Source organism: Macrobrachium nipponense, chromosome 11 (assembly GCF_015104395.2).
Source record: "Macrobrachium nipponense isolate FS-2020 chromosome 11, ASM1510439v2, whole genome shotgun sequence".
NCBI lineage: Eukaryota > Metazoa > Arthropoda > Malacostraca > Decapoda > Palaemonidae > Macrobrachium > Macrobrachium nipponense.
In genome coordinates, this window is record NC_061087.1 from 29,993,547 (window position 1) to 30,009,331 (window position 15,785).

General features: G+C 39.1%; 2 protein-coding genes across 2 annotated transcripts in view; one reads left to right on the forward strand and one right to left on the reverse strand.

Moving 5' to 3' along the window:
* The first annotated feature begins 2,362 nt into the window (after positions 1–2,362).
* LOC135208423 (piggyBac transposable element-derived protein 4-like) lies at positions 2,363–4,922 on the forward strand. Its single transcript, XM_064240577.1, has 3 exons — positions 2,363–3,135; positions 3,434–4,347; positions 4,736–4,922. Exons 1-2 carry the CDS (start codon positions 2,363–2,365, stop codon positions 4,047–4,049), a joined length of 1,389 nt encoding a protein of 462 aa, XP_064096647.1. The 3' UTR covers positions 4,050–4,347; positions 4,736–4,922.
* An 818-nt stretch (positions 4,923–5,740) lies between these two features.
* LOC135202774 (centrosomal protein of 97 kDa-like) overlaps positions 5,741–15,785 on the reverse strand; it is a 50,612-nt gene continuing 40,567 nt past the window's right edge. Inside the window, 7 exon segments of the mRNA XM_064232267.1 lie at positions 5,741–11,235; positions 11,507–11,786; positions 12,249–12,426; positions 14,002–14,225; positions 14,388–14,490; positions 14,493–14,604; positions 14,739–14,856. Of these exon segments, the coding sequence (XP_064088337.1) occupies positions 10,513–11,235; positions 11,507–11,786; positions 12,249–12,426; positions 14,002–14,225; positions 14,388–14,490; positions 14,493–14,604; positions 14,739–14,856 (1,738 nt within the window). The 3' untranslated portion in view covers positions 5,741–10,512.

Below are 15,785 nucleotides of genomic sequence, written 5' to 3' on the forward strand. Positions count from 1 at the left end.
CCCTGTGCCTACTGCCAGAATCCCCCTGTGCTCCTGTAGTAATCTCCTTTTCCTCCTGGCACAGATCTCCCCTGTGCCTCCTGTAGTTCTCCTGTGCCTCCTGTATATCTCTGTTGCTCCTGTAGTATTCTCCTTGCCTCCGTGCAGAATCTCCTGCCTTCCTGTAGTATCCTCCCTTTGCCTCCAGTAGATCTCCTGTGCCGTCCTGCAGCCATCTCCTGGCCCTCCTGTAGTAATCTCCTGTGCCTCCTGTCGTTCCTCCTGTGCTCCTGTAGTTCTCCTGTGCCTCTTGCATAATCTCCCTGTGCCTCCTGATTAACTCCTGTGCCTCCCTGCAGAATCTCCTGTGCCTCCGCAAGAATCCTCCTGTTGCTCTCCTGTAGTAATTCTTCCTTGTGCCTCCTTGCAGAATCTCCTGTCCTCCTTTAGTAATCTCCTGTTCCCATCCTGGTATATCTCCTGTTTGACCTACCTGTAGTATCCTCCCTGTGCCTCCTGTATTAATCTCCTGTGCCTCCTGCAGATCCTCCTGTGCCTCCGTAGTAATCTCCTGTGCCTCCTGTAGTTATCTCATGTTCCTCCTGTAGTATCTTCCTGTGCTCCTGCCAGAAATTCCTCCTGTGCCTCCTGTAGGTATCTCCTGTGCCTCCTGTAGTATCCTCCATGTGCCTCCTGTATTATCTCCTTGCCTCCTTCAGGAATCTCCTTTGCCTCCCGTTAGTATCCATCCTGTTGGCCTCTGTGTATCTCCTGTGCGCTCTTAAGTTCTCCTGTTGCCTCCTGCAAATCTCCTGTGCCTCCTGTAGTATCTCCTGTGCCTCCTGTATAAATCTCCTGTGCCTCCCTTTGGGCCAGAAAAAAATCTCTGTGCCTCCTGTATAATCTCCTTTCCTGCCTGTAGTATCTCCTTGCCCTCCTTGTAGTATCTCCTGTGCCTCCTGCAGAATCTCCTTTGCCTCCTGTGTAATCTCTCCTGTGCCTCCTGTAGTATCCTCCTGTGGCCTCCTGTAGTAATTCTCCTGTGCCCTCCTGCAGGAATCTCTCCCTGTGCCTCCTGTAGTATCTCCTGTGACTCCTTAGTATCCTCCTGTGCCTCTGTAGTAAATCTCCTTGGCCTCCTGTAGTATCCTCCTTTGCCTCCTGTAAGTAATCTCCTGTGCCTCCTGCGAATCTCTGTGCCTCCTGTATTAATCTCCTGTTGCCTCCTTGCAGAATCTCCTGTGGCCTCCCTGTAGGTTTATCTCCTGTGCCTCCTGACGAATCTCCTGTGCCTCTGTAGTATCCCCTGTGCCTCCTGCAGAATCTCCTGGCCGCCCTGTAGTATCCTCCTGTGCCTCCTGGCAGAATCTCCTGTGCCTCCTGTGTTATCTTCCTGTGCTCCTGTATATCCTCCTGTGCCCCTGCAGAATCTCCTGTCCTCCTGTACTATCTCCTGTGCCCTCCTGCAGGAATCTCCTGTGCCTCCTTTCTTATCTCCTGTTCCCTCCTTGTAGTATCTTCCTTTGCCTCCTGCGAATCCTCCTGTGCCTCCTGTAGTAAATCTCCTGTGCCTCCTGCAAGAATCTCCTGTTCCTCCTGTAGTATCTCCTTGCCTCCTGTAGTATCTCCTGTGCCTCCTGTAGAATCTCCTGTTGCTCCTGCAGAACTCCTGTGCCTCCTGTAGTAATCTCCCTGTGCCTCCTGCAGAATCCTCCTGTGCCTCCTGAGTAATCTCCTGTGCCTCCTTTGCAGAATCTCCCTGTGACCCTCCTGTAATTATCTCCTGTGCCTCCTGTAGTTTCTCCTGGTGCCTCCTGCAGAATCTCCTGTGCCTCCTGTAGTATCTCTTTGGCCTTCCTGGTAATATCTCCCTGTGCCTCTGCCAGAACTCCTGTTGCCTCTGTAGTAATCTCCTGTGCCTCCTGCAGAATCTCCTGTGCCTCCTGTAGGATCCTCCTGTGCTCCTGTAGTAATCTCCTGTGCCTCCTGCAGAATCCCTCTGGGTGCCTCCTGTTAGTAATCTCCTGTGCCCTCCTGCAGATCCTCCTGTGCCTCCATGTAAGTAGCTCCTGTGCCTCCTTGCCCAGAATCTCCTGTGGCCTCTGGAGTAATCTCTGTAGCCCTCCTGTAGTATCCTCCTTGTTGCTCCTTGCAGAATCTCCTCGTGCTCTGGCAGAACTACTGTGCCTCCTGCAGAATCCTGTGCCTCCTGCAGAATCTCCTGTGCCTCTTGCAGAATCTCCTGGTTCTCCTGCAGAATTTTCCTTTCCCTTGCCTTTTCCTGGCAGAATCTCCTGTGGCCTCCTTGCAAAATCCTTCCTGTTGCCTCCTTGGCAAGAATCCTTTTTTTTCCTTGTTCCTCCTCCTTTGCAGAACATCTCCTATGCCTCCTGTAGTATCTCCTGTGCCTCCTTCAGCGTCTCCTGCGGTTACAGCAGCTGTTCCTGTGCCTGATATTAGTCCCGTGGAGATCAGGAGTAGGAAAAGGAGGAGAGGCCCTCTTTGCCCTGCAGAAGGTGTGGCATTGAAGAGATTGCCGGATGACTCCTACAAGGCTAGGGACAACACGAAGTGGCACTCAAAGCCAAACCCAACAATGCCACCCATCCTGAAGATCGACCAGTTTGACACTGCCGGCCCTACCATGGCTGTCTTCGGGTGTAGGACTCCTGTTGAAGTCTTTGACAAATTTTTGCCAAATACGTTGCTTGTAGAAGTGATCGTCCACACCAACGACAAGATCACCACCCTCCGGAACAAGTTCGAGCTGCAAAACGACCCCACCTTCAAGGACTTGAGCCTCATGGAGTTCCGTGCCTTCCTTGGGATTCTCGTCATGACAGGGGCACGGAAGGACAATCATCTGACATCGGAAGAGATGTTCTCCAGGTCTCTAGGATGCCCCTTCTACAGGAGCGTCATGAGTGAGCGCCGCTTCGCCTTTATTCTTAGGGCCCTACGATTTGACAGCCTTGCCACGAGGGAGGAGCGTGTGAAGACTGACAAATTTGCTCCCATAAGGAGTTTGTGGAACCAGATCATTGCAAATTGCATTGCAAACTACGAACCCAGTGGGCAACTTACTGTGGATGAGCAGCTCCTCGCCTTCAGTGGACGGTGCGGTTTCAGGATGTACATCCCGAATAAACCAGCAAAGTAAGTAAAAGGTTTTAATATTATATATAATATATATATATATTTTAATATATATATATATAGATATATATATATATATATAGATATAATAATAAATATTTATATATATATATATATATATATATATATATTATATATATATCTATATATACATACACACACACACACACACACACAATTTCATTGCATTTTCTTCAATGTAAATCTTATGCTATTTTTTAAAATTTCTTTTATAGTTTCTTTAGTTTTGTTTTCTTTATATTTATAATTTCTTTTATTTTCTTTTCTTTTCTCTTAGGTATGGCATCAAGTTAGTTATGGCCTGTGATGCAAAGACGTTCTACATGTGCAATGCCATTCCCTACTTGGACAAGGGGACTACCACTACAAGTACGTCCTTGGGAGAGTACTTTACGTTGGAAGTAACCCGACCCTTCAGGAAGGCTGGGCGTATTGTTACGACGGACAACTGGTTTACTTCCCTGCCACTAGCCAAGGGTCTCCGTCAATTTGGGATGCATTTAGTTGGCACTATTCGTCCCAAGCCTTACATGCCTTCTGTGATGCTGACAACGCCCCTGGAATTAGGCGAATGTGTGGCCTCGTATAACTACAAGGACAAGGTCACCCTTTTGTGCCAACGTGTAAAGTCCACGAAAAGGATCCAGATTCTTTCCACAGTACATCACAGTCCCACAGTTATTGAGAACCAGAAAAGTCAAATTCATATGTTTTATAATGCCACAAAGGGAGGAGTCGACATCTTCGATCAGATATGTTCTGCCCTGACCTGCAGCAGGAAGACCAGGAGGTGGCCCTTATGTGTCTTCTATGCGATTATCAATATTGTTGTGAATAATTCCTTCTTTATCCACCAAAACTTGTCTGGCAACAAGTTGTACAACAGGAGGTAATTTTCATTGGAATTGGCCATGGAACTCGGCCTTGATGCAGCACTTGCTCGACTTGGAAACAAGAGGTACCTCCCAAGGGACTTGACTTACCTCATTTGTTCTGTTTTTGAGGTAAAAGAGCCCAAAGACGAGACTCCAGACACTCCAAAACGAAGTGACAAGAGCAACAGATGCCCTCTCTGCCCTTCATCTTCTAATACCAGGACCAAGCTTTTGTGTGCTAAGTGCCATAAGCCTGCGTGTAACTTTCGTGTCAACTACATCTGCGACCAGTGCCCGACCAGTGCCAACTCACGTAGTAAGTTTCACGAATTATTTTTCTTACCAGTTTATACTTACTAAATATAATTTTTAACCTTTTTTGCCCTCATCTAGGGTCATCATAGATTATTTATGTACAATTTCATGCATATCCATCAATTATTAGTACTCTTTCTAAATATGCCTTTCTTTTACGTCAATTGCGCACGGTAAGGGTTACATTTGAACTAAGCTTTTTCCCAGTTTATATTAACTAAATATAATTTTTAAGGTTTTGCCATCATCTAGGATCATTGTAGATGACTTTTGGAAAAATTCATCCAGATATAATAAGTATTACTACTATAAATATAGCATTCATTTCACACAAATATTTTTTGGTGATTTTGTATAAAAAAATTAACTGCTTTTTCTTTTCTTTACAGATCTGGCAGTTTCGCTGATATCGGCAATGTTTTTACATCAATGTATTCAGGAAATATTGTAATTGCAGCACACAAGTCGTTTTTTGTCCAGTTTTTTTACTTTAAAGTGTACAGTGCCAATTATTTAACTAAAATTGTATTTTTATACTTATTTTCGTAATTATGTAAGTACAGGGTAATTTTCATATTACGCGTTTTTTTCTCCTTCACCAGTGGAAATTAGATTCTTTAAATTTGTAAACTATATACAAAAAAATTTTAATTGGTAAATTGGTCCCCTCCCTTTAAGCTCCCAAAGGAAGTGTGACATATATGACACCACTACCTGCAGCGGGAGTGTTTGTCCACGCTACCTGTCCAGGGGGTAAACCTCCAAACACTAGACCACCTTTTCACGTATGTGGTAATCACGCACTCATAGGGGACCACTTCAGCATTTATTGCTCCCTCATAGTGGATCTTTCAGCATTTATTGCTCCCTCATAGTGGATCTTTCAGCATTTATTGCTCCCTCATAGTGGATCTTTCAGCATTTATTGCTCCTCATAGTGGATCTTTTCAGCATTTATGCTCCCTCATAGATGGATCTTTCAGCATTTATTCTCATCATAGTTGGATCTTTCAGCATTTATTGCTCCCTCATAGTGGATCTTTCAGCATTTAATGCTCCCTCATAGTGGATCTTTCAGCATTTAATGCTCCCTCATAGTGGATCTTTCAGCATTTATTGCTCCCTCATAGTGGATCTTTCAGCATTTATTGCTCCCTCATAGTGGATCTCTCAGCATTTATTGCTCCCTTACTGTTCGTCTTAAAGTATTTATTGCTCCCTTATACTCAATCTTTCAGCATTTATTGCTCCTAGAGTAGATTATTATTATTAATAGGGGTTAGTTTTTCCAGACCTCTGGCCACTTAATTCCTTTAAATATGCAAAATCAAAATGCATATTCTTCCAACACCACACCAGAGCAATACAGTAAATGTTGAGAAAAATGAAACCAGTTTCTATTGCAGAGTTTATTATTAAATGCAAGCAGCACTGTACAAAGCACTTTGTGACAGATTTTTGCTCAAGGCAAATGGTACAAAACACAATATGAGAAATGAATTAGGTTTTTTTTTTTTCCTTTTGTGTCTCCTTGTAATATTCCTTAAACTGGCAGTTTGTTTACAGTGCTTAATTGAACATAAACATTAAAAAAAAAAAAAAAAAAAGAGAATTTTTAACGCAAGTGCATCAAAGGAATTCTCTAAAGGCGCACGCACACCACCTTGGCAAAAACTCGCCTTCAACCATGCAGAGCAGTTATCACCATTTTCATGCTTTTCTTCATGCCTGGCATAAAATCCATAAGAGCATCCACAAGCAACTTTCAAAAAAAAAAATACAAGCAACTATATAAAAAGAAAATTACATGTAACTTTCGAAAATAAAAAAAAAAGCTTCAAACCTACCTATCCAAGTGCTAAATACTGGTCTCATACTTGCTAATTAATTTTTAAATTAACATGAAATTGATACAGCAGAAAAAAAACCTTTATTAATAAATTTTGACAACTTCAATGTATAAAAAAAAAGTAAAAAATACACTTCCATTAATTAGTTTCTAACCAATTCAAGCAGTGAAACTATGCTATTACTCATGCTATCAAAGTGAAGCAAATCATAGAAAAAAGAACTGTATTATGTTTCATTTTATATCCTATCACGGTTCCTTCTAACATTTCAACTTTTGTCATCATGCCGCAACCTCCTCTTAAAAGAAAATCATGTCCAGGTATTTATTATAGCTCAAATGAGACTGCATTTGAAAACATCTTATGTAGCATGACATTATAAAATTATGGAAAAGAAAAAAAAAAAAAATTAAAATAACACATTGGGGGGAAAAGTACCCAATTCATTTAAATGTCATGTCAAAAATAGAGAAAATATTTGAGTTTAATTTCATTCCCTTTCCGCTTCAACAGAATTTACACTACGTACTCGTGCCGTCATGCCTTAAAACACCTTGCTTTCTTGAGCATTAAGGAATTATAGGCATCAATAAATTTATACAACACTAGCATCTGTCAAGACCAAAGATTGCAGACATAAACAATTTCACAGAAAACAAAAGCAGAATTACAGTAAGAACAGAAAGCTGTTGTGTAATGCATGTAGTATAACAAACAGCATACAGCGTGAATATTTAGTGTAGGCTATGCCTATGCTTATTTTTCCCTTATCTTTGTAATTTTTTTGTGATAAGAAAGTCCTGAGATTGACACCTAAATACTCCTCTGCAAAATAGTTTTTCTTGTACAATTTATATCTTACTTCACAACCATACGAAAGACAAAATGATATATCACATAAACCAAACTTCAACAACACAAGATAATCTTTCCAAACTTAACAAAAAAAAGAAAAACTTTCAAACACAAAATTCCAAAGTTATTGATATTATACAAAATATAAAAGCTATCAAACTGGAACTACTGTACCAGAAATTTCTGACTTTTTATGAAAAAGTTGCAGCAAAGTCTTAAATGTGTACAAATTTCCTACATCCAGTTGTATATCTAAACTTTTGTAAAGACATGGGTAATCTTTAGGGTGTGAACTACGGGTAAAAATGTTTACTCGGGTTGTACACCCACAAATTGAGGCTATGGATTTCCCCCGACACTTCCAAAATAAAAATAAAACGGAGCGATTTAAGACGAAGAACAAGCGACACTGTGGGTAAATCTATATTACAATGCTACCTCATAACAAAAGGGAAAACTATTCTCTTAAGAATACCCGGTACTGTTTCAGCAAAACTAAATTATATTCTGCACATGTAAAAAGTAAAATATTTCGTGAAATATCAACACCATTCCAACATGAAATGGACTTGTACACAAACTGAATTACAAAATACATCACAAATCACATTGCAAAAACTTCACATACACCTAATTCACAAAGACAAAAGGCTAAAAATCGTAACGAGATACAGTATACTGTATACCTACATCCCTAATCTTTAAGAAAAATGTATTTTTCCAATATATTGATGTTAAAAATTAGAAGGAACATTAATAAATCTTTGTCTATTTATTCTTGTACAAGTTTATATAAATAAGGGCAAAAAACCAAGAGGCAACTTTTAATAGCTTACTATACATTGTATATATAGTCTTCAAGTGCTGCCATTGTATGTATGAACAATAAGATGCTGGGGCTGATGTACCAATGAATCTTAATACAATAAATGAAAATATTGTGCATTTGTGCCACTGGAGCATTTCCACAGATTTTTTACACTGGTGCACTTTTCAGTTTGCTGATGTTTTCCCTGTGTGTTTGTGTATAAGGTGTGAGCACAAATATGGTTCACAAAGTAAAATAGAACATTTTTATTTCCATTCAAACACACAAAGTTCTCCTTGCAATAATCATTCAATAAAACTGATGATTTCCGATAAGGAGCTGAATGAAGTGTGAAGCATGTTTGCCTTCGATATCCAATATACGTACTATAACTGAAAAATTTTTGCATCAGTCGAGACCACTGAATTTCAGTCATCCGCACACTACTACAACGAGAGAGAGAGAGAGAGAGAGAGAGAGAGAGAATGTAGCCATCATCACTACAACTTGTAATTGATTTCACTCTCGTACCTACTGCACCACATTTTAAAGAAAATCTTAATATGTAATACTGAATTATAAAATTGCAAAACTCTTTTAGGGCGTGACTCTAAACTACCTCCCAAACCAATGATGTTGAGAGCTATTCAGAAAATTTCCCACCGAGAAATATTGTGAAAAGAAATTGTATCAATTCAAAAATGACAAAACGCCAAAAGTCTGGTGCTTACGCAGCTAATAAAGACAAGAAAACCAATAAGGAATTAGAAAATTGTGGTAAAATTCTAAGCAGTAAGAACAACAACAGAGTCAGGCCATAGAAAGTAGAGTATGGAAGATATCCAAACACACCATCAAAATCAAACACTAACTCACACACAAACACACTAGTGTTATGTAGGGAAACATCACCTTCCATGTGTATTTACACGTCAATGTACAAGAGTCCAGAAACCTTAACATAATAATGTATTGAGACCAGCAGAACATTTTCTTCTTCATTCTTAGCTTATACAAAACAATGCACATGAAAAAAGGACATACTGTATTGTCGATCACAACTTGTGACAATAAATATTGAGTTTTTTTTTATTTGGCAAATGGTTACTTTCTGCAGCATTGCAGCAAATATCAAAGCTGAAATGAAAATTGACTGAGATTACACATAGTATTTTCAGACTTGTGGCAACTCTGAATATTTCTACAAGCAGTGACGATTATTGAAATGTTAGTACAAATATTGCAATATAAAAGATCACATAAAACTAGGAAGAATTCTTCCTCTATTATCCAAAAGTAAGGCAGCTTGCTTGACATCATAGGGGGTTAGGAAGGGGGACAGTGGAGAAACAACTGTGATTGGTAGATGCACCTTGTACGGAGTCAATGCATACCAGTTTGTGTTAGTATAATTATCCCTCTGTTGATGACAATGGTAACTTGGAGTTTGAAAAGATTGAAACAGACTGTTTGACCATGAATATCTATGTAGTATGTATATATATGATATAGTATATGCATTAAGTATACAACCTAAACAACCACAGTTATCTTGAATTGAATGTGAAATTCTATACACAGTTGACTGTGGTAAGAGACAAGAAAAAAGCATTGTACAATACAACCAATTCATCACCACAAGCAAATGCTGAATAAACAACTTCAGTACTTTGACATTCCTTCACTGGATACGACCAAAATGTCTCACGTCAAAACTTTTGTGCACAAATCTTTGTGAGAAGACGTTTATGTAATAGCTTGTAAGTCTTCATGTCTGCAAATAGTTGAGGGAGGAGAATAATAAAAATATCAACAGCTGCAATAATGCATGTAAGGCCAGACTAAGCTCCTTTGAATTCCAATGGAGATCAGGTAACTAGCTTGAATAATAGTGGAAAATGGATACGAGTCAAAGCTTATTACCAGACAAGAAAAAAATTGAGTCAAAATAAATTTAGATAGTAGGCTTCTCCTCTTCCATTCAGCATACGTACGAAGAAAAAGCGAACTAGTCTCAAGTTACATAGCTAAAAAGAGATATATGCTGTAGTTAATGGAGACAGACCTTGGTATAATGGAGTGTCTGATAAATTGAGATGAAATTAATGGCACCAAGTTGAACTAACCTAAAAATAATAATGATTACTTCCTTCACGAGAGAAACGAAAACGAGCTTTAACCAACACGTAACAAAGACTTCCATCTATCAGTCAAAGCACAAGTACTAAACATAATCCTCGTCTAATGTCAGCGAACACTTAATGAGAACCCTTCCTGCATTTTTCTTTTATGCCTATAAACAGCCTAATAAACTATAATTTCCGCATAAGATCTGACAGTACACCTAAATTCGACTAGAGAATATTTGGCATTAACATTAAAAAAAATATCTCTTTCTTTACCAACACTTTGGTAAAATTAACAATACAGCGATACAACTTGGGATTCATGTGAGATCATCCGACATCTTTACTGATGAATATCCTACGATGGTCATTTTTCCTTATAACAGTTTTTGACCGGCAGGCATTGTGAGATCAGTGAGCACAGAGGATAAGAGAGCAGTAGCATAGTGCTGGATGGCGCGGGGAGCAGGCTGAATAGTGGGGCAAAGGGCAGAATACAATGAAAATGCAGAAGGGGGACCAGAGGGTCAAGAAGTAGTAGATCTTGGGGTATGTGGCCTTGGTACTGGTAAGGAAGAGGGTCGGGGTGGGCCTTGTGGTGCTGCTGCCTGCCTACTGCCTCCAGACTGGCTGCCAGAATGACTACCGGATAGACTCCCCGATAAAGAGGACTGACTAGACTCTGACAACTCTCCTTCGTCACGACCTGTTGCATCGGCTTCTCCTCCTTCGGCAGAGTCGACAGACAATGTAGATGCATCTAAGGCAGTGGAATTCAAATCTGCTGATGCCACTGAAGCCATGGAAGCCAGTTCTGTAGTTAGCTGTTCCAAATGTTCAGACTGCTTTAAACAAGCAACTGGAGTTCCATCAGAACCATCACTACAATGATCATCTCCACAATTACTAGCTACACAATCTCTGCTACCATTATTGGCATCCCGACAACTTGGGTCATTCCTGGAATCATCTCCGTCAGAGTCTCTTCGATCAGCTCGACATGATGGTGACTTAACAATTGAGGTAGTAAGCGCACGAATTGAATGAGTAAGTGAAGAAACAGACTCACTCAAGGGAACTGGCACAACACCAGCACCTTGAGAATTGGGAGAATCAGCACCTCCAGGAGATCTTTCTTGTCCGGATCCACTGGATTGAGACATAGTTAAGAGAGACTGTGATCCTGGAAGATTGCAGAATGCATTCATTACCTGTGTTACCAAAGACAAGGACTCCTGTAGCTGCCCAACCTGTGGAAAAGTAAAATAAAATAATGAAGTATAAACATTCAAAAAATATAATTCAAAGAATGGAAGTTACCATTTTACTAGAAACAATTACTTCAGTACCTAGCAGGGCAGACAACCAAGGACTCATGGAATAAAACACTTGTCCTTTTTAGCATGTGAAGGCTGGCCCCATTGGGGTATAACCCACTCCTCAATCTCATTACTTCAATTGATTCATGTCTTATTACAGAGCAACTTATGGATTTAGAGATGTAATACAGATTTTACATACCTGTCCCTGGAGTGATGTACAGAATTCTGTGAGTTGCTTTACACTTTCTTCAGAATATTTCTTTACACTAACAGTTCCATTATTCTCCTTGGCAGCATCTAAAGGTGTGAGTGGCGTGAGTGGAGTCATAGGTGTAGAAGGAGTTACATCTTCTCGTTTTGTAGCTTGCAGTTTCTGAATTTCTCGCCATAATGTTCTTATAGCATCTAACTGCATGTGACGCAACCGTCTCTCTCTCTCCAAAGCTTCTTCGGTCGTCCGTAGTTTTTCCGTTAGATGTCTGCAAATGGAATGTCTTCATAACATTGTATATAAGAACAAAACAGCATGCTCATTATTTGGAAGATTTTCATATATTTATAGAAGTCCCTATGCAGCTCAAGAGTGTTCTCTACTGCATAACTTTAAAAATTCAAGCGAAGATGCATTGCACTAATAACCTAATACCATTCTCCTTGCATTTTAATACAATTTTATCTATTGTTATAAAAAGTGAGATCTCTTCTTTCTGTATTTTCCTTTACCTCTTCTTACTTCTTCCTAATGAACAACATAGTCTTTGGAAGCTGGAATCTCTCAAGTCAATAGCCCCTGTGTGCTTGTTCAATAATAAGGTTAGTCTTCTGAATAATAATAATAATAATAATAATAATAATAATAATAATAATAATAATAATAATAATAATAATAATAATAATAATAATAATAATAGCATAGAAACCCAGAAATCATAATTACTCACTTTATATGTTGCTCTGCTCTGGAGTGTCTTATATCATCTCTGATCTTTGCTGTTTTTGGGTCATTGTTTCGTGCTTGATACCCTCGCCAGTGTTTCTGCAACGTGATGGCTGCCTGGGTTTTGGTCAGGTCAGATGTGCTACTGCCACTGCTACTGTTACTTGATCTTCGATGGCCACCTGAAGAAATTTTGAATGAGCAATTTATCAAAGCAATGTGAAGGAAATGAATACCCAAACTTAGCTGTGAAACTTATGTTCTTTCACTGTCTGGTTACTGAATTTAATTGAATACAGAATTTAGGATACAGGCCAAGCACTGGGACCTATGAGGTCATTCAGTACTGAAATGGATATTGACAGCAAAAGGTCTGAAAGGTGTAACGGGACGACAACGACGCAGTTGCACTATGAATTAATTGTTATGAGTGGAAAGGAAGATGGAAGAAATAGAATACGAAAGGAGGTAAAGTAAAAGGAACAAAAGGGGTTGCAGCTAGGGGCCGAAGGCACACTGCCAAGAATCATAAGTAATGCTGTCTGATTAAACCGGCAAATAATGTGCCGCGCAGTACATCATGGGAGGTTAGTAGTCTCTTTCAAAAAAAAAAAAGAGCTTGGCATTAGCAGGGGACAAAACTGACTAAAAGTATATGATATACAAATATGCTGGATACAAATGACGCCACCCAATAACAAGATTGAAAAGTACAGTGCAATGAAGACGCTGTTTAGAGCGAGTATCCTCTAGTCTGAACTAAAAAAAAGCCTAAAAACTATCAACCTTTACACCTATCATTATTTTCAACTTGCCATAGCGGACTTGCTTGGCTCATTCATAATTCTACTGAATAACTGTTATTTATTATCTGACCAGACCGTATAGTCCCATTTCTACATTTACATGGCAGGTCGAAAGGATTTGTTCTTGAACAGATAGAAAAATTGGATAAAAAAAACTATAGAGACTTAAACAATTAAACAAAATGAGAAAAAATTAAACAAAATGAGAAAAAAAGAAAATTTTCATCTGCACTGTCTCCACAATGCCAATCAAGATGCAATGAAGCGCTATAATAATTCTTATCATTATTACAGTCTAGGTTAGTTTGACAAAATACAATATACATAACTCTTAGAAGGCAGTCAGAAAGGAGTAACTTATAATTAATAAAACTTAGATTCTACTTAATAAGCTGCAATTCTTTAAAAAAAATTAACTGGATAAACTGAAAATGATAAGAATAAGATTCCAACAAAACAGAACAATTTATTATCAAAACAATACACTGTTATGTAACTGGACATTAACATCAACCTATAACTAGAAGAAATCTGGTATTAATAAGAGGGAATCGTAATGCACAGCAAAACTTGTGGTAAACTTCATGTGAAACAGAAGTTTTTCAGTAGTAGTTAACATATAAACAATGGAATGGAATATTGAGTTTAGGCCAAATAACTAGCACTGGGAACTATGAGGTCATTCAGCGCTGGAAAGGAAACTGAGAGTATGTAGGTTTTACAGTTGCGCTTTAAAATTAATGTTAGGAGAGGGTGGATAGCAAGTTAATATGAAAGGAATAAATTATATATGTAACATGCAAACAAAAGAAAATGTTGATAAATACATTGAAAATATCAAAATTATATATGTAACAAAGACTTAAAAAAAATAAAGTGTTGAAATATATAATGAAAAGTATCAAAATCCAATCAGTGTCGGAGTGTCTAAAACTTAACACTGATATTTACCAGAATTCCTGATAGCAGAACTACACTTGTACTTTTCGGGATCATAGGCATGTGACCCTTGGGTGGGTTCTCTACCTCTTTTCTCGGTCTTTCTCTCGGCCGCAATACTTCTTATAGTCTGGAGTTTGGAAACAGACATTTCCGAATCGGTATTATCAGAATCTGCATCAGAGTATCCGTGAAGTGGTGAAACGGCCTTGCCCTTCTTAGATGCTGCTTGTCTCCTGCTGGTTGGAGGCAGTCATTAGCAAGAAATGCATTTCGTATACATTCTCTCTATACATCACTTTCATGAACTGTCCTCAGAATTCCTTGAACCAAACAAAAGATATATTATTCTACAACACTAAAAATTAGAAAATCCACTAATGGGACTTCAACAATACCTATTACTCGGTTCTACTGATGCAGATCGTACATAACGAGGGGCAGGTCTTGGGGAAGGCTTTGGTTTGGGAAGCGTAGCAGGTCCACCATTGGAAGTAGAACCCCCGTCAACCTCTGAGAATGGGAAGGAGAGCCTCGTCCTATGTCATTAGGAGCAGGGCTTTTCATGGGAGATGCTCTGGGCCTTGTGGCGGATGACGATCTTGACTGTGCTTGCTGAAATTTACGAAATACATATACAAGTTTTAGCGACATGTTTTGGAGTATTGTTTAACCAATAACTTTAGATTCCCAAAAAATCTTTGTAACTAATTTCAGAACAGTCTGTAAGTCACCAAAATAATACTTACTCTCGGAGTAGCCTGAGGAGTTGATGTGGGTCTGTGGGACGGAGGTGGGCGTTGGGAGCGTGGTGCAGAATTACTCCTGGCTACAGTGGCATTATGCTGTGAGCGAACATGGGATGTTCTGGGGGGCCAGAGAAAATTGGTCAGGACTTGTAGACAAAAATGTAATGCATATCATAAGTCTTTCTGTGTGCCCCAACTTGTTTATTCTGATTCACTATAGAGCATGTCTATTCCAAGCCAGCAGTCTTCCTTTATTGGTATGTTCTGAACTAAAAGTTTCAGTTGTATGCCTGTGCAAAATTTACGCTGGTAAGAATGCACCCAAGAGGCAAAGTCAACACATCTTTCAGTTCTAAACCAACTATATTTACTGTCTCCAAATACACATCACCAGCTGCAACCTGACGATGGTCACATGGTAAACAGCATATGTAGTACCTGCAACATTTCTTTGATTTAAGGCAAATTATGTAATGTGACTTGGCAGTTAACTAGGGCATGCCAATTTTCCAGCCATTGCTTGAAAATCAAGTACTACTGTAACACTGTAAACTTTAATTGCCTTTCAGACCTTTTAGAAATATGGCATGATTATGTTTTAAAATTAATTTTGTCCTCATGAATAACATAAATTTGAAAGCCTTTTGTCTGCATGTATCTCATGGATGTAAGACAAAAATAGGACTTCATAGCAATGTGCCCATTTCGATAGTAATGAAATTATTGTATTTTCATTCTCAATCCTAATTTTCCTTTTTTCACCCAATAATATTTCGAGTAACTTATCAGTAAGTCGTGATAATTGGTCAATTTCACTGCTTCTCCAGCAGGCAATGCACACTGGTGTATCGTAAATATCCATAAAAGACTCCTCTTTTGCTGGTAATTTACCACTATTAACCTGGCGCATACAGGACCGATGATAATTATCATTGTACTGGGTTCGGGATTATTAGAAGTTCACACAATATACTTGCAAGAATGGAAACTGAGCAAATATGGAGGAGTTGAAAATGATCACACAAAAAGTGGACCAACACTAAAACT